The 24658-nt window shown below is 43.1% G+C and overlaps 1 protein-coding gene across 1 annotated transcript; it reads left to right on the top strand.

The window, feature by feature from the left end:
- The first annotated feature begins 5546 nt into the window (after positions 1–5546).
- Positions 5547–24116, top strand: mylipa (myosin regulatory light chain interacting protein a). Its single transcript, XM_037794402.1, has 7 exons — positions 5547–5788; positions 7224–7414; positions 17135–17320; positions 18880–19077; positions 19180–19344; positions 20108–20528; positions 22407–24116. Exons 1-7 carry the CDS (start codon positions 5702–5704, stop codon positions 22602–22604), a joined length of 1446 nt encoding a protein of 481 aa, XP_037650330.1. The 5' UTR covers positions 5547–5701; the 3' UTR covers positions 22605–24116.
- Positions 24117–24658: the final 542 nt, after the last annotated feature.

Below are 24658 nucleotides of genomic sequence, written 5' to 3'. Positions count from 1 at the left end.
ACTTGATGGGTGAATGATATGAAGACTGCCCTCGTCAAAGGCAACCAAACCTCTGACTTAACAGGTCAATCTATCAATAGTTGGGCTTCGAGAGAGCCAGATTCCCTCTGCCACTTCTTTAGTTCTCTCTGACAGCTTCCACTCGGCCCGGTAGCGTAAATCATCTCTCTCGGCGCCTGAATCTACCAGCTCTATCCTCAGGAACATTTCTTTCTCCAAGATCAATGAAGCTAACACAGAGTCTGCAGCTTGTCTGGCTCTTGGCAGTCTGGGGGAGGAGCGAGAAATCCCGCGACAACGGGGTGGACCACTTTTAACCCCTCTGCTTCGGACTTCCTCTTCCTCGCGTTTCACCAATGTCACTTCTCTATCATCGGAGGTAGATGTACTTGAAGAGCTCTCATTGGCCGATTCCGAACTGACGGGCGACTGCGTGTCCTCCGATTGGTCAAGGTCCAATTGGTAGGCTAGTTTCCTGTTACTTTGTCTGTTGATGGACAGACAAGGAGGCCATCGGATGGAGAGACATCTTGTCATTGCTAACCATAACTCCTGAGGCCTGAATAAACCCGACCTCGGAGGTTGATTTGTGTCACAAAGAGCGTCCCGTTGCTCCAACCGCGTGCACTCTGCTGCTAAGTCTGCCTCCACCAGCTCTGTTACTCCATTAGAGTTCTTTGGCGACGGTTCTTCTTCTCTGTCCTCGTTCGTTGACTGTAGCTGATGATCGTCTCCAAAGCTGAAAGAGCTGCTGAACCTCTGGCTCCTCTTCATCGCACTTTCAGCCTCCACATCTGAATCCGACGATGAATCTTCATCCGATGAGCAACCACGTGGCGACGGCTGGTCTTTAGGATCCGTTGACCGCGGCCGTGGATTCTCTTCTGACTCAGAGGAGCTGCTCGCCCTCTGGCCTTTCCGCATATTTGAGCAGTCCCTCCTTTTCCCTAATATGTCAACTGCCTTTTGCTGCTCTTCTTTCGGCTTACGAGAGATAGATTGAAAACGAATGAAGGAATGTAATCAAGGCTACCACAACAACAACAACAACAGCCGCAGCAGCAGCAGCTCTGCTAGCATGGCACTTTCTGACATAATCTCTGCTTCAAGAGGCACAGCTCTGGCTATGGAGATGGGCAGCGATGACGCGGTGATGTCATGTGCCCACATGCACACACACACACACACAGAAACCCCCTGCATGGCTATGTGTTCACACTCCAGTCGAGTGAACGGTGACTTGCCTCAGAGGGGAGTGATGTCACATTGCATGATGTCATACCTAGCCGCGAACCAGGAGTCTGCAACGGTCTGTTTTTGAGGCGAGAGCCCAGATGGTAAAAAAAGATGCACTACCCCCAAAATTGACCTAGATGTGCAAAAGGAGAGTCTTAACAGATAAATGTTGTTTTTGTTTTTTTCCTATTCATTTTACTCTAGTTCTTCTTGCAGCTATTGGTATTTAATTCCAAATAATAATTTCAAATTTTCTTTTTATTATCTAAATTTCTATTTTATCTCTTTGTCTTAAAGTATAATGGTGCACCAAGGTAAATGTACTGATACCTAAATTAGTTAGATCCAGATGTGAGTCTAGAAACAGCAGAGTTTCTATAGTCTGTAAGTGTACACAAACAGATGTAAATATAGAAGACAGTATATCAAATAAAATATAGCAAAATATACTAAATATAGCATCCATTAAAATAGTTATCCAAAACAGATGTTTTTTTTATTGCATCACGGATATTAATTAATTTATGCATCTATTTATCTATTTACTGTTGCATGCATGCATGTGTGTTTTTTGTATTTTGGAGGGCTGTGGGACAGACAGAGGCGCAGAGAGAGAAAGTTACCTGCAGGTACACCAGCTGTGTGTTTGTACCTGCTTGTGCTCTATGTGTAATAGTACAGTACATGTGAAACTGTGCGTGGCTGTATGTACAGTACTCCCTGTCCAATGTTGACAGTGAATGTTAGGTCACTCGCTATCTTCCCTCCTTTTCCATTTATGGTTAGGACGGCTGCTCAGGCTGCACGTCCCTCCGTTCGTTCATCCGTCGTACACCATCTTGCATCACCTCGGGGCAAAAGGACACCAGCCACCGCCGACTCCAGACCGACTGACCTTATCTCACACAGAAAGACACACATGTTACAGCTGATAAAGACTGGTGAGTCCATTTTTTGCGTGTAGGGGGCTGCATATCAGTGAGGCAGAGAGCAAATCACTGGAATGATCACAGATTAGAGGCAGATATGAGAACGCTTTTCTGAACAGTTAGATTTCACATAATACTAATGGTGATCAATAATATCAGATGTAAACCACTGTTGTAAGATGACCCTATAAGCCTAATACCATAAATCCTTATGGTATGCATGACATGCCCTCAAATCTTGATGAAAACATTTGATATGCATTTGTTTCCACAGTTAACATGGTGTGGACTTTTAAAGGGTTAGTTCAGGTGTTCTGAAGTGGGATTGTATGAGGTACTTATCCGTAGTCAGTGTATTTCCGATTATGGCATGTCCCCTAGCAGACAGGAGTGAGTTACTGCACGGAACCAAAGCAATGTACTGCTGTGGACGGGGCTGGCAGCAAAACATATTTTAGCCACCTAAAAAAAAAATCAATATCAGTTTAAGTGTACACTATATTTACAATATTTTCACTGGTTTACCTTGCCATGAGGCAGCTATACAGTCTATGTTTCCGAAAGTGAACTGAAGAAGTTATCTATGCTCTCGCCGAAGCAACCAGACTCCATTGAATAAAACAGTAATTTTACCTTGCAGAACACAGAAGTCGCTTGTCTACGACTGCCTCGATCAGTTAGTTAGTTTGTGTTATTGTGTGACTTTGGTTAGTTCGAATTAACAAAAGTCACACAACAGCACGAGCAAACTAACTGGTATAATTACAGTTTTTTTCAATGGAGTTTGATGGATTTGAGGAGAGCATGGATGCAACGGTTTCAGTTTCTTGTCGGAAATAACTGTCTGACAGCAACGTGAACCGCTGAAAATATTGAAAATATAGCGTACGCAAACGGATATTGATGTTTTTAAGTGAGCCTTTCTTTTAGGTGGCTAAAATACATTTTGCTGTCAGCCCCGTCCACAACAGCACATTGCTTTGGTTCAGAGCGGTAACTTCCTGTCCGCTTCTCCAAACTGGGGGCGTGCCGACCGTCATCTACTGTAGGTAATACACTGACTAAGGATAAATACCTCATACAGCCCCACTTCAAAACACCCGAACTATCCCCTTAATATGCAGTCCCCCTTTGAAGCAGTTCACTGATGAACATGTCACATGTGTATGAGGCCATAGTAAAGTTGCTGGTCCTCATTAGATGATCGCAAGAATTATCATTTACCACAAAAAAATCAAAATCACCGATGTTTTTGAGATTTATATTTGATAAATGAATGCTTCTCCATGGACCAATCAAAGTTACTTAAAGGGATAAAAGGTGTATGATGTACTTGTCCATAGTAGGCCTATTACTTATAATAGATGACAGACAGGAGCACCGGCCGCGGAGCAAAGCAATACAGTGCTGTGGATGGGGACGGCAGAAAAAACATTATTTATCCACCTAAAAGAAAGGCTCACCTAAAAGAAATGTATATGTATTTAAGTGTACGCTATATTTTGAATTTCTCCAAGCTGGGGGCACGCCAACCGTCATCTACTGTAGGTAACACACTGACTGTGGATAAGTACCTCATACAAAATCAAATCATGGATGTTTTTGAGATTTGTATGTGATAAATGAATGCTCCTCCATGGACTAATCAAAGTTACTTAAAGTCTCACACTTGAGTGGCATTTAAGAGGCTGATTTAAGACTGCCTTTCATCATTATCAGCACTCTTTTTTTTGTTTTTGAAGTGATTGTGTTTTAGGAGCTCCTTCTGGGGTCCTGCTGTATGAGAGTCACCGATGCTACCTCAGGAAGGAATGCAGCATTGGGAGAGACACCAAAAATATGGACAGGCACGCTGCCTCCACCCTAAAATGTCCCCTGGCAGGCAGACAGACACTGAGCTTTGGCTGAACACTATGCCTCCCTACTAGTGCAAATATGAGTGCAGTTTTCTGCAGTGTCTTCCGGCTGAGGCTGTCTCCCACTGTGGAAATTACAGCACTTGATGAATAATATATCATAAAAAAGAGTAGAGGCATTGTGGAAGAAGAAGAGGCTGAGTAAACATGGCATTATTAAATTGCTCTCTATAATAAGTCAGTGAAGTGGCCACCAAGGCAGGAAACCAAACAACAAAGCAGTATTTCAGTAGTCTGGGTGAAAAGTAAAGGTCAGAAGGTCAATTTACGTGTCCACACAATCTCATTATGACTTGATTACACTTCATATCAGCACTAAAGAGAAGGAAGTCACTGTTATCTTAGCCCTTTGTTCATCACCTTGATAAAGTAACTTCTATTGAAAAGGGAACTCACAAAATAAGGAATATGGAGGATGTTTTTGAGAAGAGATGGAGTTTAACAGAAGGAAAAATATAGTTACATGGGTTAACACGCATGCACATATACATATGCTTGGAGGTGACCTCACGTTAAGGAGGATGCATGTGTGCCCATGTAAATGATATTACTATATATTTGCGCTCCCCCCCCTTTTTATTTTCTATTAACTTATTTGTTGATTTAATTTATTATTACTCTTGTATTTTTGTACTATTATTGTTTTTTTTTACGTTTTTTTTCTTTATTGTTTTTTTGTTTGCTTTGTTGTTTTGTTTTTTTAACTCTGCTCTTTCTTTTTGTCATTATTATTATTATTGTTATTTCTTTTCCTGGTTTTGTTTTGGTTTTGAATGTTGAGGTTGTTTTCACTATAGTGTACTTGATGGGTTATTCTGTAAGCTCATCTGCTTAAAAGTTGGTTTATAGACTGTTGTAATTACAAACAGTGGATTGCATATATGAAAACAGCCTTGAAAAAAGGGAAAAAATAAAAAGATAAAGTAACTTCAATTAAAAAGTGTACACTAGTCATTCAAGGACAACATTGTGGTGTTACCCAAGCATGAAAGCAGTGGAGAGAAGGTGGAAGTGAGTTGGAAACCATCATAAAAAATGCATAAAAGCTTTGGAAAGCAGCTGTGCAGGAATAATTCCCCGTTATTGCATCTATTTCTGGACTGCATTCCCATACATTATTCACACAAACCGACCTATACAAGCCATTAAACTCACCCCGAGGTCTGCTGCTCAAATGTCTAATTCATTAGGAAGCAGGTGAGCTGAAAAAGCCACTTTAGCAGCTCCATCATGCAACAGGCGAGCCAGATGAGGGCGCAGCTCAACACTTCTCCACGCAGAGCTATAAGAGAGAACGGAGACAAAGCGTGCAGGATGTAACGCGACTTCTGATTGGTCGAAGCTTTGCAGCGTGCAATGAGAACGGGGCTCTGATTGGTCGGCTGGGAAGCAGGCGGATCTGTGCATGGCATTTCATTGATATAGCCTACAGCTGGTGGAAACAGATTCACCACACGCAGTGAGAGGAAGAAGAAGGAGAAGAAGAAGGGCTATGAAAGTGACGACGGCTTGATGTAGGAGGAGGGTGTTTTCAAAGAAGGCTCGAGAAGTGTTTTATTGTTTTAAAGAGAGTGGCACAACCAAAGATTTTTAGTCAAATAGCCTATATACAGCCACAAAATGCTCTGCCACGTTACTCGTCCGGATTCGGTGGTGATGGAAGTGGAAGTTGATGCGAAGGCGAACGGTGAAGACTGTCTGAATAAGGTATGGAGGAATAACCATCATAATGTTTGTTATTATGATACCCTTATAATAAAACACTCACAGGGCTGCAGAGCTCTTGAGAAACTTCAGATTGTCCTTATAACTTCTTGCTTGATCGCTTATTTATGTCTCCTATAAATAAGAGGAATCAGTTTCTGTATGATGAGAAATACTTAATAATAATAATAAGATGCATTCACTGCTTGCTTGACATATTCATCTGTAAACTATGGATGCTTCATTGTTGCACACGATGGAAACAAAATGTTCTGCAGCGCGCAACGTGCAGGAAAAAAAAAACATCTGTTTGCAACAATGAAACATTTTAAAATGCTGATTTATAATGATTTGATATGCATGAAGTAAAGTTTAATACATCAGGGTTAAATGGTCGCCTCTCTACCTGCATGGCTTATAATAATAGTTACTCAGAGGCAGATGGCTTTGTGAAGGTTACTTCAGTTCATTCTTCAGCACTCAGCCTCTTCCTCTCCACTCAGACTGAAACTTTCAACCAAACTTGTTTACACCTCTTTTCCCTCCAAAGTGGACATGAAAGGAAAAAGTTTGCATGATCATCAGTATAGCCTCGAGTTGTTTTTTTCCTACCAATAAAATGCAAAAGCTTAAATACTTCAAATGCATGGCAACTTTGCCTTGGGTATGAATGAGTTTGATCTCCCTGCAGACTTTCACCAGCAGCAGCAGTTATGTAATAATAACCCCATAGCCAGGTTGCTGCTGCTGAGGGGGCGTGGGATTGTGGGTTTGATGAGCCCCCTTTACCCCCTGGGAGAGCCTCTCCAAGTTTACTTCCACCCTATCGTGAGCTTTAGAATATTGATGGGGTTTTTATCTGTGTGAGAGTAGCAGAGATCCTAATGAACAAAGTGATAAAAGCCTCTTAAGTGGAGGGATAGGCAGAATGTTTTTGGCATCATTGGGCAAAAGTTCCCTTAATAATAACCGCTCAGCATATTGTAATTCAAGTGTTTTTCTGAGGGACTTCTGCACCTCCTCATGGCCCTGTTTTTAGGCTTTAAAAAATCTATGGGAGACTTTGGCCAATCACAGGTCATTTCAGAGAGAGAGCGTTCCTATTGGGTGTTCTTTCAACGGCGGCAGCTGTCAATCACTCACAAACTCCGATCAAACGGTCAAACCAGGCAGCGCTGATCAAATATTAATCAATATTCTGTTACTGTAATGCCTATTTCTCGCGTAAAATGTTTTCGGAAACATCTTGTAGTGTACTGTTAAGCTGTAAAATTAGAAAGTTTGATTCAGTTGGTGGGCGGTGCATGATATTTCCTCCCTTAAATCTGTCTAAACAAAGTCCCATACTCTTTTCCCACACAGTTATAGGAACCCTTTTTGAATTTCTTTGTTCAAAAAATCCACTTTTGTGTGACCCATTTCATTCATGTCTCTCCAGGTTTGCAGAAAGTTGGGCATAATTGAAGTGGACTACTTTGGGCTGCAGTTCACAGGCGGCAAAGGCGAGAACCTGTGGCTGAATCTGAGGAACCGCATCTGCCAGCAGATGGATAACGTGACGCCGTGTCGGCTGAGGCTGCGGGTCAAGTTCTTCGTGGAGCCTCATCTCATTCTGCAGGAACAGACGAGGTATGTTCACCAACTCTCGTGCTTTACATAGACTCTGCCACTTGAAATAACTCGTCTGTGGGCATATGAACAGATACAACTTCCTTTATGACACACTGTGTCTGCAAGTCAGCTTGTCATCTTCTCTGAAAAAGCTCAGTAAAAAAATGTCAACACATTTCATATGGCGAATGAATGATGAGCACATCCCGGAAAAAACAAAGCAATGATTAGTGAGTTGCTAGAGCATGATCTGATCTGATCACTTTGTTTACACTACTCAACCGAATGCCCTGTAGTAACCTCTTCCCCGGCCCTTCCGGGGTTACTAAAGGTCGTTCTAGCGGAGCTCCAGGCAGGAAATGTGATCCAGCAGCCCTAGGGGGGGTATATGTGTCGCTCTGCGCCTGCCCCCAGAGGCCCTGTGTGTGCGACAGCCAGGACCTCTGTCACTGCCTCCATTCAACTCAGAATAACTTTTGTTGTGCAGTTTTTTTTGTTTCAATTGTTTGTGGCCATTTTTGTCTGAGCAAAAGCAATGCTCCTGTTTGGTTGTTTTTTTGGCAGATGCTGTTTGCAAACTGTGTAGGGTGTTTTCCTCCATCGGTTTTGTTTTCACGGGAATATGTCAGCATGAATCACCGGTGCAGCTGGTTTTCATAGCGGTAATTGGACTATTGTTTGACAAGCATCAGGATATAAATCTCGTGGACTTTTTTGAGATTTTGAATCACATGTTCCGGAAATGCCACAGTTATATTTTCACTTTAGAAACTAAGGCTGCGACTAACGTTTAGTTTCATCGTCAATTAATTGGTCAGTTATTTTCTCGATTAGTTATTTGGTCTATAAAATGGTGAGAAATGTCCATCAGTGTTTCCCAAAGCCCAAGATGATGTCCTCAAATGTCTTGTTTTGTCCACAACTCAAAGATATTCAGTTTACTGTCACATTTAAGAAGCTGGAATCAGAGAATTTTCACAGACCTTTTTTTTTTTCTTTACTTAAAAAATGACTCAAACTAATTAATTAATTAATCGATTATTAAAATAGTTGGCGATTAATTGAATAGTTGACAACTAATTGATGAATATTTGCAGCTCTATTAGAAATGCAGTAGCTAGCAAAAAAACTTGCTATAGCAGATAACACATTCAAGTCACATATCTCCTCTCTACCAGATTAGTTTAAGGGGAAAAAAAAACACTACTCAGAACAAAGTAACAAGCTTTGACAAGTCTAGATCCTGACTCAGTAGTCCCCTGCCCCAGTTTCGTTTGAAGTTATAAATAGCAATTTGCAGCCCTCGGAACCTGTCCAAAAAAAAACGAGTTTTACACACGGTGTCTGGTGTGATACCGTGGATGTTATATTCACCTCAGGCGGTGCCACGAGTGTTTGATACCGCAGTGTAGGAAGCATGGATGAGGAGGGAGGGCAGACTTGATGGGAAATTTGTTTGGTGTCTTTTTAAAGCTCCGCCACGCTGCCCTCTCTCTCTCTCTCTCTCGTACACACACAGCATGCCACTAGAGCTGTTCATTAAACTGACATGTATCTGCCTTGGCCAGGATTTGCCTGGCATTCCAGTAAGCTCTCCGTTGCTCCTCCAGTTCACCCAGTTCACCCACTGTCCCATCTTCAGCTGTTTCTCCCTTTCCACTGCTGCTCCATCAAATAGATATCAACTTTGTTCTCTTGACAATTTTAATTTTTTTTTATTGCTGTCACGTCCTCTCTGTCCGTCACCCTCCAGTCCACCTCCCCCCCACACTCTGGCCCATATTTGGCAACCTTTGAAGAAAAAAAAGTGAAATGCAGCGGGGGCAGAGAGCAAGCGTGGAAGACTCTTGGCTGCCTGCGCTCTGACCTCCACTAGATTAGCAGGGGTTATCAACAGATGGCTGGCGTCGGGTGGGGGTCATTGGGTGGTTAAAGAAAAAAAAAGGTGAGATAAAGATGTGAGATGGCAGGCAAGGGTATGTGGGGTTGCTGCTAATAAATACTCGCACATGGCACATGCCAGCATGCTGTTAAGTTATGTTTTTAATTTTGGCCTTCATGCCATCCATCTGCTCCTCAGATTAATTAAAGTGGTGGGTGAAGTAAACACTGGAATCAACTTTAGATATGAGGGCGAGGTGTTGACAGTACACAGCGGTGGCATTTTAGGTGAGAAACACAGGTAGGGTCATGAAATTATACGTGGAATTTCTGTGAATTATAAAATCTAACTCGACTTGTAGGGAATATGTTCATAATGTGAGTAAATTAGCGCTTTTGGGGATCTATAAGCTCCCATTTCACTCATTTCTTGTGCTGTCACCTTTGACCTACTTTAGGCTCGCCCTGCCTGCACACAACTTGCTCTGACTGCAAGCATGCTCGCGTCATCATGGCAAGCACATGTTTGTTACTCACAATGCCTATAGAAACATGCCCAATACTTGTCTTACGAAAATTTCTTTGTGCCACACAACATGTTTGACTGCATTTTTGACTGTAAATACAGCAAAGTCTGTGTCGTAAACAAGTTTTCAGAAGTTGAAACCCAACACATGCCTATCTCGACACACCCACTTTATAACCACACTGCATGTTTCACAAGTGTATGCGATTCGGAGCAAATGTTCTCAGCAGCTTACGAACAAAGCAAAAGGGGGACTGTATGGAACCAGGACTCTCAGTTGAGCTGAGGGGTGGGCCTCTCTTTCAACGCCCTTCTTCTTATAGGCCTTTATTACATAACCTGCACACTGGACTGAGCGCGCCAGAGCTGCTTATATAATCTGCTGTGTACTCGGCTGCCACGTAAAGCCTTAGCAGGTCACTCGCGTGTTCTTGCTCACATGCAGCTGACTATTTGGGTGCTCTGTGTTCATTCATTTCTCTGCTTGTCATTATCATAAAGTGGGCATGTCTGTAAAGGGGAGACTCGTGGGTACCCATAGAACCCATTTTCATTCACATATCTTGAAGTCAGAGGTCAAGGGACCCCTTTGAAAATTGCCAAATTGTATGCAAGTTTGGAGTGTTATTTAACCTCCTCCCCTACAAGCTATTCTGACATGTTATCAATTAATTCTTTAGGTTTTCTAGTTTCATATGATGCCACTAACTTCACTCTAGCTTTGAAACTGAGCCCAATACAACCTAAAAATCTTTGTTTCGTAAATGCGTTAAAGAAATTAGTGGCGTTAGAACGAATTTGCGTTAACGCGTTTTCTTTCTCTGGCAACCGTATCCCCTGCTTCTGAAACCCCTTTCCTTTTAATCTCAATGCGTTTAAGAGATTCCACTCGCCCATCACTCCCAAGCTTGTTTCATAAATCTAGTGTTTCCCAGCTTGCTTTGCAAATAAGACACTTTTTGCAAAATGCATAAAGCTCCCAGCTTCTCTTTTGGGCAGCTGAAGGTGCCACATTGAACAAAGACCGAAGCATCTTCCAGTGGTTGGAGATGGAGTTGCACTGAAGGATGCTTCCAACCTTTTTCTTGGCTCAACCTCCATTTGATTTCATGCCAGTGAAAAAACAAACACAGTTCCCTCTTAAAAACATCTGATTTGCCTTCATCTGTATTTTCCATGACGCATCAACTGAGGAAAATAACACTTCACGTCATTGGTTAAAGTGATGCTGACCCAAGGGCTTCAACAACAGCCTGTGTTATCTGCATCATTAAACACCACTTGCTGCGGGGTGTTTCTGGTTTAAATATGTGAATGTTTTCCCATCATTAGCCGTCGTATTTAGCATTCTGATCACGCAAACAGTGGATGTCCTGAAAGGGCACAGCTATTAGTACAGGCTTTGTCAACCTGCTTACCTCCTCAGGCGTTAAGCTTATCATTAACTTCAATCTAAACCAGAAACCAAATTAGTTTTAACCGTGAAAGAATTAATCTCAATATATTTGCATGCAAGTTTACATGTGTTGTTTTGTAATAGAATTCCTTTGTGTCACAAATTCAAATATTTATAAAAGACAGATGGGTCAGTGTCATCAAACTAGTCTTTGAGAACAGCCAACACTGGGAGACAGTGAGGAAAGACATTCATATCCTCAAAGTCAAACATGTCAGATTTCAACTAAACCGTCTGCTCAGTGATGCAGCACTGTACCGGGAATAATTCCACACTAACAATATTTAAATCCAACTTTAAGGACTCTGCTCTATTACTCCTTCTTACATAATCCCAGGCAGTTCAAAGACACGCTGGTCAGGGGCACTATGGAGAATAGATCTGCGGAGGTGAATGTGTGTGTGCTAACCTTGCAACAGACGATCGATCTGGCCGGGGGGTGTCCCTGCCTTTACCCCAGTGCATGGTGGGATAGCTTCCAACCCTCTGTAGCATTTGTATAAAGGATCAAATGAGAAAAGACTTCACAATAAAACAATTAAATGAATCGCAAACTATTTTGATATTCGATTAAAGAGTCAAAATTCTCTGATTCCAGCTTCTTAAATGTGAATATTTTCTGGTTTCTTTACTCTTCTATGACAGTAAACTGAATATCCTTGAGTTGTGGACAAAACAAAGACATTTGAGGACGTATTCTTGGGCTTTGGAAAACACTGATCAACATTTTTCACCATTTTCTGACATTTTATAAACCAAATAACTAATTGAGATTAATAGAGAAAATAATCCACTATGAAAATAATCATTACTTGCAGCCCTAATGAACCAACATTTACATTAATCATCACTGATAAATTGCAGCAGCCCTACAATTCTTGTGTAACCGGCACATAACTCAACCACACCTTGTACAGTATTCTGCATGATTCAGCTGTGTTTTTCCAACATTTAAATTGCAGTTTAATCCTACCTTAGTTCACCCATGAAAACTGAGACAAGAGCTCTACACTGGCTCTTCAACTGAATGCTCTGCAAAAAAACAATTTGAGGTAATTTATTCAGGTCACACACAAGTTCTAATGTTTAGCTCACTGTGGCAGGATCAAGCCAAAGATCACACAAGATGCCTGTGGGGTCTTCCAAGTGTTCAAAAACTACACCCACATTTTCTTTTTTTTATCTGCATGCTTCATCAGCCATATGAGTTTTCTTTCCTCCCTCGTGTGTCGTGCACTCGAGTAACCTAGCCCTGATCCGTCTCGTTTGAACTCACAACATTAGCCCTCGCCCAAGAACGACAGAATTGTTTTATTTGTTTGGCGCCTGAACTTCGGATTGATGCTAAGCTTTTTAATCGCCGTTTTACCACCCAGTACAGAGCACCAGCCTGCGAGGCATTTAGCATACAAACAGCTTCTTTGTTTTATTGCTGTATAGCTTTCAACTCGGGCACAGAGCGAAAGGAAAGGCCCCCATGTGTTTACATTCAGCGTTTTGAAATGATTGTTTGTGCAACTTTCTGGTTTAAAAACTTCGACAAGCGCTTCATAATCTGACTTTCTATTCAGCCCCACACCTTGGGAGAAGATGTTTCCGCAGCAGGGTTTACTATAGTTCATTGACCGATAGTAACCTCGCAGCACTCCTGGCAGTGTGTCATTTGACTAGCTCACAAACCGCATTGTTGAGAGAGCCCAACCGATGAGGTCTGAAACTCTACTGGTGATTGGCTGGATGAGGTGCAGTCTCCAGGCAGAGGTGTTAGGTTTCAGTTCGTGGGGACGTTTTGTTCTTCTGTGAAGTGGAGCGGCTGACAGTCTGCCTACTGGGGGGAATAGACACTGGGTGGGTTGGGGCAGAAGACATTAAAATGAGACAATGGTTTTATAGACGGGTGGAACAGACTAGAGGGGGTTTAGATGACTTGGTAATGAGTGTCCGGTTACTTGAAAGAGTGTGTCTGTTCCGTCTTTTTTTTTTTCTGGCACCAGAGTACATGTAAACACTTGTATAAAAAGTTTCAAAAAACTCAACATTGAGTTGCGTAAAATGCCTAGATGCTGCCTTTTGGGATATGTTGGTGTTCTAATTTGAACGGTTCAACAACTGGGCAGCAGAAATCATCTGAAAAACTTCTCATCCTCCTCATCCCCTTAGCTCAGCTCTGTAGCCAGTGACCTATATTCCAATATTCTGTCTCAGTGTTCAGGCCTGATTTAATTGAATTATTCCAGTCAGGCAATCAAGTATTTTAACATCGCTGCTGCACCCCACATGACCTCTCCCTCCCTCACAACTACTGTTTTGTGTAGCATTTATTCCTCCTATCTTGTAGCATTCACATGTCTTATGACTGTAAATAAGTAAAGCCTCTTAAGACTTTGATTATGGGTTATCTCCCATGAAGGACAAAGCAATGATGAGATGTACACAGTGTAATACACTAAATGTAGGCCAGGAGACAGTCAACAGAGAGAGTGCATTCAGTCTAAAGAAGGAGGCAACGCTGTGATGATCGCTTGCAGCGTTCACGGATGACTCTGTCACGATTCACGTGCAAATGTGTCTAAATAGTAATGTGCGTTAGTCATCCCCACGGTGAATCAAACGGGCTGATGAAGCACACAGATGGGGGGTTCGAGGCTGCTGATAAACAGCTGACGCAGCATGGCATCCTCACGTCCCAATAAAAAAAGAGACAGATTTGAAGTCCTGCGATTCTGTCGAGCCGCGTTACTCTCAAGAGAGTCACAGTGACTTAGATGCCTGCGTGGTTGAGCATTTATCCGTTCTGCTGTCTCTTGTCTTGTCACCTTGGTTACGGGGCCTGTGTAAACCTGATGGGTTTGAACAGGGATAACAAGTGTACAGACAAATCCAGTCACTCAGGTCTCAAATGCTGTGCCCACTCAGGAGACATTTCAAAAATAGTAAAAAGACCCTTTTGAGTTTTGTCTCAACCAATCGGCCTCAAACGCCATATTGGGAGACGGTGGATTTATGCACCGTTGTCTCTTCCATGCCCTGAGTATAGGATGAACCTTGACAGGTGCTGAGGCAGCACTACGCTACCTGACTGATCCTGGGACAGCTGCCTGAGAATTTAATGTAGAGGGTAGTAGGGTAATCCAGACAAAACTTTTGCCCCTTGTTGTTATGATAACACGAGTTATGTGTGTTTTCACACAGCTGGTATTTAGAGGAGATTACAGTAGCGGTACAGCTTCACATGGGGCCTCGGTGGGAGAAATTGTTACTTTCTGAGTGCGAAGCAGCTGTGTGTTGTGGATTTCACTCGTGTTTTTGTGTTGTTTGGCAGAGCGCATATCTGACGGCTCTCATTCAGCCTCGGGGAAGTCAGTCAGCCAGGAACAGCTATCGTTGAACTGTAGTTACCTCTGTCTGCAGGCTCTGTTAACCCGTTCTGCTGTACGGATTAAAACAGTTGTTCTCTTCCAAGTGATAATTGGAATTTTGGCCCGAGCTCAGCAAAACACACGCACACTTGTTTACACATGTGTTTGCCCACAACAATGGGAATGCAGGAGTCAGATGTCTGTTGCCCAGTTGCTAAATAGTCCACATTGTCACAGATGCTTTGTCGAGTGAAACAATACCAAGGTTAAAGCTCATCTTGTTACACACTCTGTAAGTGCGTAAGACCAAACTAACAGGCTAGGACTTGTGCTGGGAGGATTTAAGATATTAAATGCCTTGCTCGGCGGCATGGTGACGTACCTCCTTGCCAATCCCCGCCTGAACTACAGTAACCTCCGCAGCTTGCCCTGTAGTAACCCTCCGCCGGCACCCTGTAGTAAACTCCAGTCGGCTCTATTGTTTGCTTCAGGCAGGTAGCTAACTAACAGCGCTCCCATCACATGACGCCTGCTGGGCCTGACAACAATAGAGAGCTGTGTTTGTGTGTGTGTGTGCGTTGGAGGGAATGGGATGTTTAACACCATATCAAAGCGATGTTTGTTATGCCTGAGGCTAGTCAGCTGCGGGGCTTCGTTGTTATGGTCTGGCTTTATCAGGGGCGGCGTAGACCGACTTTTCGTTTGTGTGCCTCACACGGACGCTTTCGCTACCGTTGTTGCTCCCCGGAAGCACCACGAATGTGGATGAAGGTGTGCCTCTGTTATTGTGTACTGAAGCAATACACAAGTGTGTGTGTGTGTGTGTGTGTGTGTGTTCGACTAGTGCGCTGCTCCCTCAAGAGGTTTTTAGTCCCACAAGATGACAGAGGAAGCGTCACCTCAAGCTTGTTCCACCGCGTCCCCTGTAGTTCCCACGAGACATCTCGGCAAAGGTGCATTTTTCGGCATAAACGAAACACAATGGGTTTATATAAAGTTAATAAAAGGGGTGATGAGTGCTACCTTCCCCCCTCCACTCAGTGTCCCTCTAAACCCCTCTCAAATATCCTGAAGCCGCGGTGTGACCTGATTTGCACAAATGAAAAATGTCTCTCTTTGCTTCAAAGAGAACTGTAGCCCGAGGGAAATTTTTTTTCTTTCTTATTTTCGGAAATGACAAGCACGTTCTGGCGGTCTGCTTTTAGTCTACCACATCAGGATGCGGTGGGCCGAATATTCACATTAAATTGTTCAACTGCTGGAACTCTTGTCAGCCATACTTTAATTTCTGGCATCGTCATTAAGCTCTACATTAGGTCACTGCATGCATGGGCATTGTTGTTTTGACTATGTATTGGTGAGACACGTGGGGAGAAGTAATGACCGATGTTAAAATGAAAGAGCTGACTAGGCAAACCAACAGGATCCCAGCTAATCAACAACATTAGCCATGCTGTCTGACTGGTTTGTGGTCACAGAAGCAGTTGTCTGGAAGCAGGCCCTTTTTGACTATACAAGCTCCTTAAGGTTACTGTGTCATAGGTAATCTCGAGGAAGGATCAGTTCACTGTAGGTTACTCTAGTTCAACGCTCCTCATGATGCAAGGATCCAGTCAGTCAGGGTGTTACTCCTTTTGACGTTTTGTCTCCTGCTGCTAGAAGGAAAGAATTCCTCACATCTTGCAGTCAAAACAATGGAAAGGACCCGCCGTGGCTTATTTTTTTGTGAATTTAGCTGTTTTCCTTGGCCGCACCAGAACTCGATGTTCTCATTTTAATCATTCAGCCCAGACAATAACAATTGTTGTTTTTGACCGCCATTAATCTTTGAACTATGTTCTCAACTGTCACTTCATAAAGGAATTCCCCCAAGTCAAGCAAAAAAACACGAGGCTTGTCTTTAAATGGGCATACATATATTGCACGATTTATGAGGTTATTGAACCACATTTTTGACACCGAGACACAGACAGGATGCCGGCTATTGTAACTCCTTTTTAAGTCCCATAACATTCAGACGTGTCGTGATCCCACATTGGCCCAGCAGATACAGTTGTCCACTGAGGTTAAAAGTCCAAGTACTTCCTCTACTGGTGGAGAAAACGATTCTGTAACTCCCTTCCCGCTCTGAACTTCCACTTTTAGAGACCTCGAGTGAATTTTCACTCTTTAAAAGGAAGTTATAGTGGTGTGTTCTGAGGAAGAGATTGAAAAAGAGAAAGTGAGTCATTGTGAACAAATGTCACAGTTGCTTTTCCTTCTGCTGCACACACACACACACACACACAAACACCTGGCGTCTGTGGTTGAAACTCAAGCCATATAATGACCACCTGCTCTGGCAAGTTGTGTGTTCCAGACGTCCAGACTCCTCAACGATCACACATGAAAGTCAGTTGAGCAGTGAAAGCGGGCACTGTTTATGACGGATAAACAAAAAGTAAAGAGTTCAAAGTCATCAATTGAGAGTTTTCCCCTTTTTTGACCATCGTTCTGTTTTCTTCCTGTCTCACCAGACACGTCTTCTTCACACACGTGAAGGAGGACCTCCATAACGGCCACCTACGGATGGGCTCGGAACAAGCGGAGGAGCTGAGCGCACTCCTGGCGCAGGCCGAGTTCGGCGACTACAACCAAAACACAGCCAAGTACTGGTACTCGGAGCTGTGCGGAGAGGAGCCCAGCACCGCCACCATGAACAGGTACGACGCTCTTTTAAGCAACCCAACATGAGCCTCAAGAAGAGCAGGAAGGTGAAACGTTCTTGATAATGGATACTTACAGAATCTTTCTGTTCTCTCCACATCTTACTGTAAATAAAACCCTACCCTGACCACTGATGATGTTGGGGGTTTTTTGGGGTCGTTAACACAAGACAACTGGAATTTGGACTACATTTGAACAGCCCCTATACATACTAGTTAACAAGCTCTGGCTAATCATTGAATCCTGTTCTCTCTGTGTCAGCTCCTCTCGCTATCTCTGAGGGGAGACAGTCCATCACATGATGAAAAGTAAATAATGGGTCATGGATGGTATAATGTGGCAGACAGTGTTCAAGGAATTGAAGGGAATCAAAATGCCATCTTAAGCAAAAAACACCAAAATGCTACTCTGAGTCAAACCGATTGTGCTGGCTTTTATATTTTGCAGCATTGTTATCTAAAGTCTTTCACCTCAGATAAATAAAGACAGACACTGCAGGAGTACATCTCACACAGCCACACTAGTGTGTGTAGGGAGTTTCACAGCTGACACACACAAAGTAGAGATGAACCAAACAGCAGCTGACAGGAAATCAGATAGCATGTGTTTTGCAGAGTTCCACTGACAGATCCTCTCACTGTACATCTCCAAATGTTTTCTCTGTAAACAAGAAGAGGGTGACAAACTTTCACTACTGCAAGATTTTTGAGAAGTCTGAGAACGTGGATGCCATTGCGCTGTGCAAACAGCACTGCACCACACTTTACACTTTAGCAATGCCTGTGCCACCTACAACTGTTGGGAATCTATCCAAGAATTACTGCAGCAGTGTCTCCAATTTTGTAGTTGTAGCCTTCGGCGAGCCTACTGGGACCATTTGTGGTGCAAATGGCACTCTTGTTCCTCACACGCAGAGACTCTCAAATGATACATTATCAAGCCCCGTCTGCAGAAACCTGCTGCGTTAAACTTGTGCTGTATCGAACCAGCAGACACCGCTGCTCACTGCTACACCTACGCTCAACCTCCAGCCTATTGTCTATACCCTTCATAGAATGATCTCCTAAAAGGATCAGTATGGTATACATTAGCAGGGATGGGAAGAGTACTACAATATTGTGCTCAAATAAAAGTACTTTTAAAGAAATTTAGATAAAAAATACGTTATTGATTTTTATAAATACTCAAAAAGTACAAAAAAATGTATGTTACAGTAACGAGAGTAAATGCAATTTGTTGCTTTAACCCCTGGCCATTAAGCTTTTTCAGGCATCACTGGCTAAAAGAAGCATTCAGCTATGCTGCCCGAGCATTGATCTCATAAATATAGTTATCGGATAAGAACCTGTTTAGCATCGGAGCTTTCTGCCAGAGGATGTGTTCAATATGGCAGCTAAAACACACACCGCCGTTTCTTGTATAATACACATTTCACAGTGGGGTGTTCCTTGATAAAAGATTATCTCTATGATAAAAGCTTGTGTCAGAAAAATTGTCATTTCCAATTCTGAGCTTCAGAGCTAAATAAATAATCGTCTTTCTTCCCCCTCTGCAGCATCGTATCCAGACACAAGGCTCTGGAAGGCTCGAGCCAGGGCTCGGTGGAGTATCAGGCCCTGCAGCTCATCTCCTCTCTGGAGCATTACGGCGTGGAGTGGCACTGGGCTCGCGACGCAAACGGCCAACGGCTGGCCATAGGAGTCGGCCCCGAGGGCATCGCCATTTGCAAGGAGGACTTCAGCTTAGTCAACAGGTACGCTCCGACCTAGACATCTGCAAAACAGCTCTGCGTGTTCTTATATAGTGATGGTTTCCTTTCATGTAACAGCTTCTTCTCTTTTTCTCCTCATCTTAGAATAAGCTATCCACTCATCCAGATTGCAACCCAGTCGGGGAAGAGCGTGTACTTGACGGTTACCAAGGACACGAGTGACAGCGTGGTGCTGTTGTTCAAGCTGATCAGTAACCGGGCAGCCAGCGGTCTGTACCGGGCCATTACAGAGACCCACGCCTTCTACAGGTGAGAGCTAAAGGCGTACAGTAGGCTGATTACTGCTTTACAGCAATCTTCCTTGTCACTGTAGCACGTTTTGGTGATACAGAACAGTTACTTGTTCACTATCCTTCACTTAACACTAGTAGATTAAAAAAGAGGAGGTGTGGGGGGGGGGAAACCCGACCTAAAATGTGTTGCGTAAACATTTGTTCTGCTCTATTTGTGCTTCCTGAGTGTGCATTCTCACACATTTGTACACATTGACTAAGTGTGCCCCTTTTTAACCCTTTTTATACATGCAAAGGGATGTATAATACATGTAATGGGCTTGAATGAGTGCGGGTGGAAATGTAGATTGCACAGGACAATCTTCACTGTGTTTTTCCCCTTTCCATAGTCTGCACGTGTGTGTGTCTGAAATTTGCAGTGCGGACAATTCAAATGGCTGAGCTATGAAATTGTCAGTCACAATAGTACAAAGGTACAAAAGACAGCCCTGTCCTTTTGTTTCAGGGATGGGTTTTTAGCTCAGAGTCTGCAGAATTCTTTTTTGGCAGGCATGTCTTCGTCCTGCTTGAAACTAGTGTTTATCTCACAGCGGTGGATGTGGCATCAGAACAGGATGAACATTAGGTGTTGCCTAAATAAACAGTGCAATGGGATAAACAGACATACCCGCCACAACAGTGAAGGGAAGATTGTAAGGCAGACAGTAGATTGGTTTTGTCTGGTCAAATGCTTTGATTTTTGCTGACAGTAGTAATCACGTCTTATTTTAATTTTCCAGGTGTGACACGGTTACTAATGCGGTGATGATGCAGTACAGCAGAGACTTCAAGGGCCACCTCGCTTCGCTTTTCCTCAACGAAAACATCAACCTGGGCAAGAAGTACGTCTTCGACATCCGACGCACCTCCAAGGAAGTGTACGACCACGCCCGCCGCGCCCTCTACAACTCCGGCGTCGTGGACCTGGTGTCCGGCAACGGCGGCGAACGCTCCTCTCCCTCGCGCTCCCCGAGCCGAGACGACCAGCAGGACGAGGGGCTGGACTGCGGCAGCTGCCAGCAGAGCCGAGCCCTGCAGGAGCGGCTGCAGAAGCTCAGGGAGGCTCTGCTGTGCATGCTCTGCTGCGAGGAGGAGATCGACGCCGCGTTCTGCCCGTGCGGCCACATGGTGTGTTGCCAGACGTGCGCAAATCAGCTGCAGGTGAGACTCTTCTTCACTCGCCAAAAATGTCTTTCACATAAGGGGGGGCTTTTCATGTGTGGTTAGCATTTTTCTTATGTCATGTACGCTGAGAAATGACAACACTGCTGACATTTGTTGTACTGCAAAATGCTGATGTCAGCAAAACCTCAGAAGCGGCACTTTATAAAAGCCAACAAGAGCTTGAAAAGCAAAGACATTTTGCTTTGTTTTCTGTTTGCTCCTTGCCTCAAGGCACCTCAGCCTGCTTTGAGTTTCTAGCTATACAGAAAGCTCTTTAATTAAACTTCAGTTCTAACTTCTCATCCTTTTTTATGGTCCTTTAAACAACCATCCAAAGCTTTGCTTGCACTCTGCTGACCTGATTGTCCCCCACAACTTAATCAGCTAAATGTTGCCCCTCTTTATGGAAGCAGATGGTGTGCGTGTGTGTGAGTTTGTCTTATGAAGGGATTATAGCAGCCAGGCAAATCTTACTTCCATTAACTCCACTAAGAAACGTGACCCAGCTAATGGACGCGAGAATGAGTCAGTAGAAACTCAAGATGAGAGAAGGAAAAGTTCCACAGCTTTTAGCATGATTGTGGAAACTGTTCTAGCAATCCATTACACCTTTTCATGCCTAGGCTTGCTTCGCCCGTTACTGTAAGATATTCGTCACAGTGTCCTTCAGTCTTAACATTAACATTGGTCAGATGGCCTGAGGGGTGACTAATTGGTTGCCTTCATGGCCGTCAGCAGTATTCTCCACAGCTCAGTATGATGAATACTCTTTGTACTGTGTGATTGGGGTTACAGCTTGCACCTTTCTTTTGCTGGCTTTGACACCTCTTGCTTTTAAGTCACGTGTCTGCTGGCACGTCTGCTGGCTTAACCCAATTTATCATACATTTTGTTAAAGGGTAACTTTTTCAACGTGGACCCGATTTTCCCATGTTTAAGTGACTAATGGGGACAACAATTTCTGAAATCGGTCCAGTATTGAGGGATAACGCTGTAACCGGTGAGCACTAAAAGTGCTTGTTTTTGCCACTGACGGGCTCAGATTGTTATCATAAGTGTCGGACAACATTATGGAAAGGACCCTACAGAGAAATACAACTTATTTCTTACCTTTCGCTTCATACCGTGTTTGTTATTGTGTCTAAGTCTCGCTCAATGAGAAGTCTTGAAATCTGAATATCCTTATACTCTGGCTCAAATAAATCAAATTCAAAGACCTCATCCACATTGTCGACACTAAGCTACACATTCTGTACTCCAACACAACAAACTCTGATCAGCCGGCACTTGTGTTTCCACCATGGATGTATTCCACTATTCCACCGTTGTCTTCCAGCAACATGTCATCTCGCCAGATTTCAGAACGAGAGTACTCCTTGAGAGAGAGTCTTTCCATAATGTCAGACACTTATAATAACAATCAGAGCCTGTCATGGCAAAAACGAGCACTTTTAGTGGACGCAAATGTTGGTGCCAGCTTGCCCCAATAGCACCATATTACAACCCATGAGCAGCTGCCGTCTACAGCGCTCACCCTCAATACTGGAACAGTTTCAGAAATTGTTGTCCTTATTACTCAGTTAGACACAAAAAATGAAGAAAGAAGGTCCAGGTTGAAAAATACCAAAGTCACCCTTTAACTTGGTGTAGCTATGCTCAGGTCTGTTTTGTGATGAGGTCTTACTTTATGAGTTCATAACAAGAAAGATTCATCCCAACATTCCCAAAGCATGCCAAAATGTATTTCCAAAGGTAACGGGGCTACTAAAAGGTTCACAACTTTTAATGCATTAGTTGAACCACTTCAGAGTTGGCTCAAAGCACAAGTGACCTCAAATACTCTGTACTTAGTTCTTTTCTGTCCTTTCCCCTCAGTTGTGTCCGGTGTGCCGGTCGGACGTGGAGCACGTGCAGCACATCTACCTGCCCACCTGCACCAGCCTGCTGAACCTGACGCTGACCGACAACCACCAACACCGCAGCAGCAGCATCCCCGCGCCCATCCACAGAGAAATGGCCTCCCCTCACAGCTGCTCGGCGACAGAATACGACCACAAGATCTACCACACATAAAAGACAACTCCACCAAAACGCCATTATAAAACCAGCCGGATTAAGGTTTCATGAAGAAGGAACATTTCTCGTCCGTCTGTGTTTCCTGCCTGGACTCCACGAGCTACCAAACGTATAGAAACTCTTGAGCATATTCAAAGATTGACACAGTCAAACCACTCCCTCAACTAGTGTGTGTTTTATTGTTGTATCCCTTTGGACTGTCAGTGTGTCTGGTTGGTTCTTTGGCTTGCGTGTCATTCTGTCCAAATCTTGTTTGTTTTGAACACCCCCTGCCACAAGATGATTTTAGATTAGGCTCTTATTGTCCTTAAATTATTGCATCAGTTGACCTGATACAGAATAGAAACATTCTTTTGTTTTTGAATTAAGTTTGTCAATTGTTTTTTCTTAGCTCCATATCAGGCTCATAGCCCCAGAAACCATAAGATGAATGGATGTGTTTTCAGAATAGTTAAACACTCTACAATTTATTTTTTCATTTTTAATGCTTCCTGACATTTTAAAGCTTATGTTTTTTGATTTGAGAACTGAATTTTATTGTGTTAAGAGAGTGAAAAGCATTTATTTTTTTTATATTTTATTTCTTGTTTTTCATGTTCCATGTTTTCCATGCCAACTAAGGGGGTATTTAGAGGCTAAGCAGCGCTGCTCTGGGTGTAGCATTGCATACTAATAAGACACACCAGGCACCGTGGCCCTGTTCTTGTGCTCCCTGGGTTAAATGGGGTTCTCGAAGGTTCACCACAACTGTGAATGTGAACGTGAAACGCAGCATCTCGCCGACACTCCCACAACCTCCTTCACCTTGAAGCGGATCTTGTTGATTAACTGCCACTTGTCCAAAACAACAAGCCCGGTTTCATTGACTGATGCACCTTTTCATTTTTATCTCCATGACAACAGAAAGTTAGACATCACGAGCACAAAATGCTCTTCTATTAGACACGAGTACCACAAGGTGTTATATACAAAGAAAAATAGGAATTGGTCCAGCAGCAGCTGCTTCCTCTGAAAACCTCAGCTATAAATGGCTCCTCTGGGGTGTACTAGTGAGTTCCTTTTGACATTTTTTAAAGGGTACTAGGAGATCTGTCCGTGCAATACTTGCTTGCTTATTGAAAAGCTTTTTCATTTTCAAGTTTTATTTAATTTCAAAGACTATATTTAAGAGAAAAAAAACGACATTGTCACTTTACCAAGGAAGTTTTCCACACGTCTGTAGGGGGTTTGGCCTTAATGTAGCAGCAACACCGTGTTTATTATGAACTTTCCACAGACTTTTTTTTCTGGTAAGAAAAGGAAAACTTTTATTTCTTTAACGCTGACTGGATTAAACTCAGTCGCTGCAGGGGAAGGACTTTTATTTTTCACATTGTACAAGTAGCGATTTGTTTCTGTTTTCTGAAGCAAAAGCCACTATTCTCTGTAAAATAACTCGGAATTAAATCCTTTTTTATATATTCTGTTTTCAACTAAAGAGAAAGTATTAATAAAGTTGTTTTTAAAAAAACACACTGTGGATTTCTGGGGCATTTATTGTCGTGAAAATATTTGTGTATTTGAATGATCAGATGAGATGGAGATGAAAAATGAGAAAAGCCTTCTGTGTTTTTCCTCTTGACTTTACTCGTTGGCTTGCTTCCCTCACTTCCGTTTCTCTTCTCGTGCACTGAGTCGCTTAAGCTGAACAGCCAATTAGAGTGATTTCTCTCACTGACGAGCTCCGCCGCCGATTCAACATGGGCAACACGGGCAGACTAGAGCCGACAGTGTGGGACACACCACAAAAACTAGGCCGACTGTCAGCTGGGTGTGTCAGGGCCTTTAAAACTCAGAAAATCCTTATAATACGACAAAATTAAAAATAACTCTTCGGTTGATTGAATTGCTCCCAAATCATGTCCACTAAGGCTTTGACCTTTTGATGAGGAGTTTAAAGGGGCAACCAGTCAAAAGATGTTGGGAACTACACTTAGACTAACTAGTCATTTCCCTCATGACACCTATACACTCATATCAGGCATCTGTTCCAATACACATATTCACTGACC

This window comes from Sebastes umbrosus, chromosome 15 (assembly GCF_015220745.1).
Source record: "Sebastes umbrosus isolate fSebUmb1 chromosome 15, fSebUmb1.pri, whole genome shotgun sequence".
NCBI lineage: Eukaryota > Metazoa > Chordata > Actinopteri > Perciformes > Sebastidae > Sebastes > Sebastes umbrosus.
The sequence above is the reverse complement of the archived record's forward strand: the minus strand, read 5'-3'. Positions and strand labels throughout refer to the sequence as shown.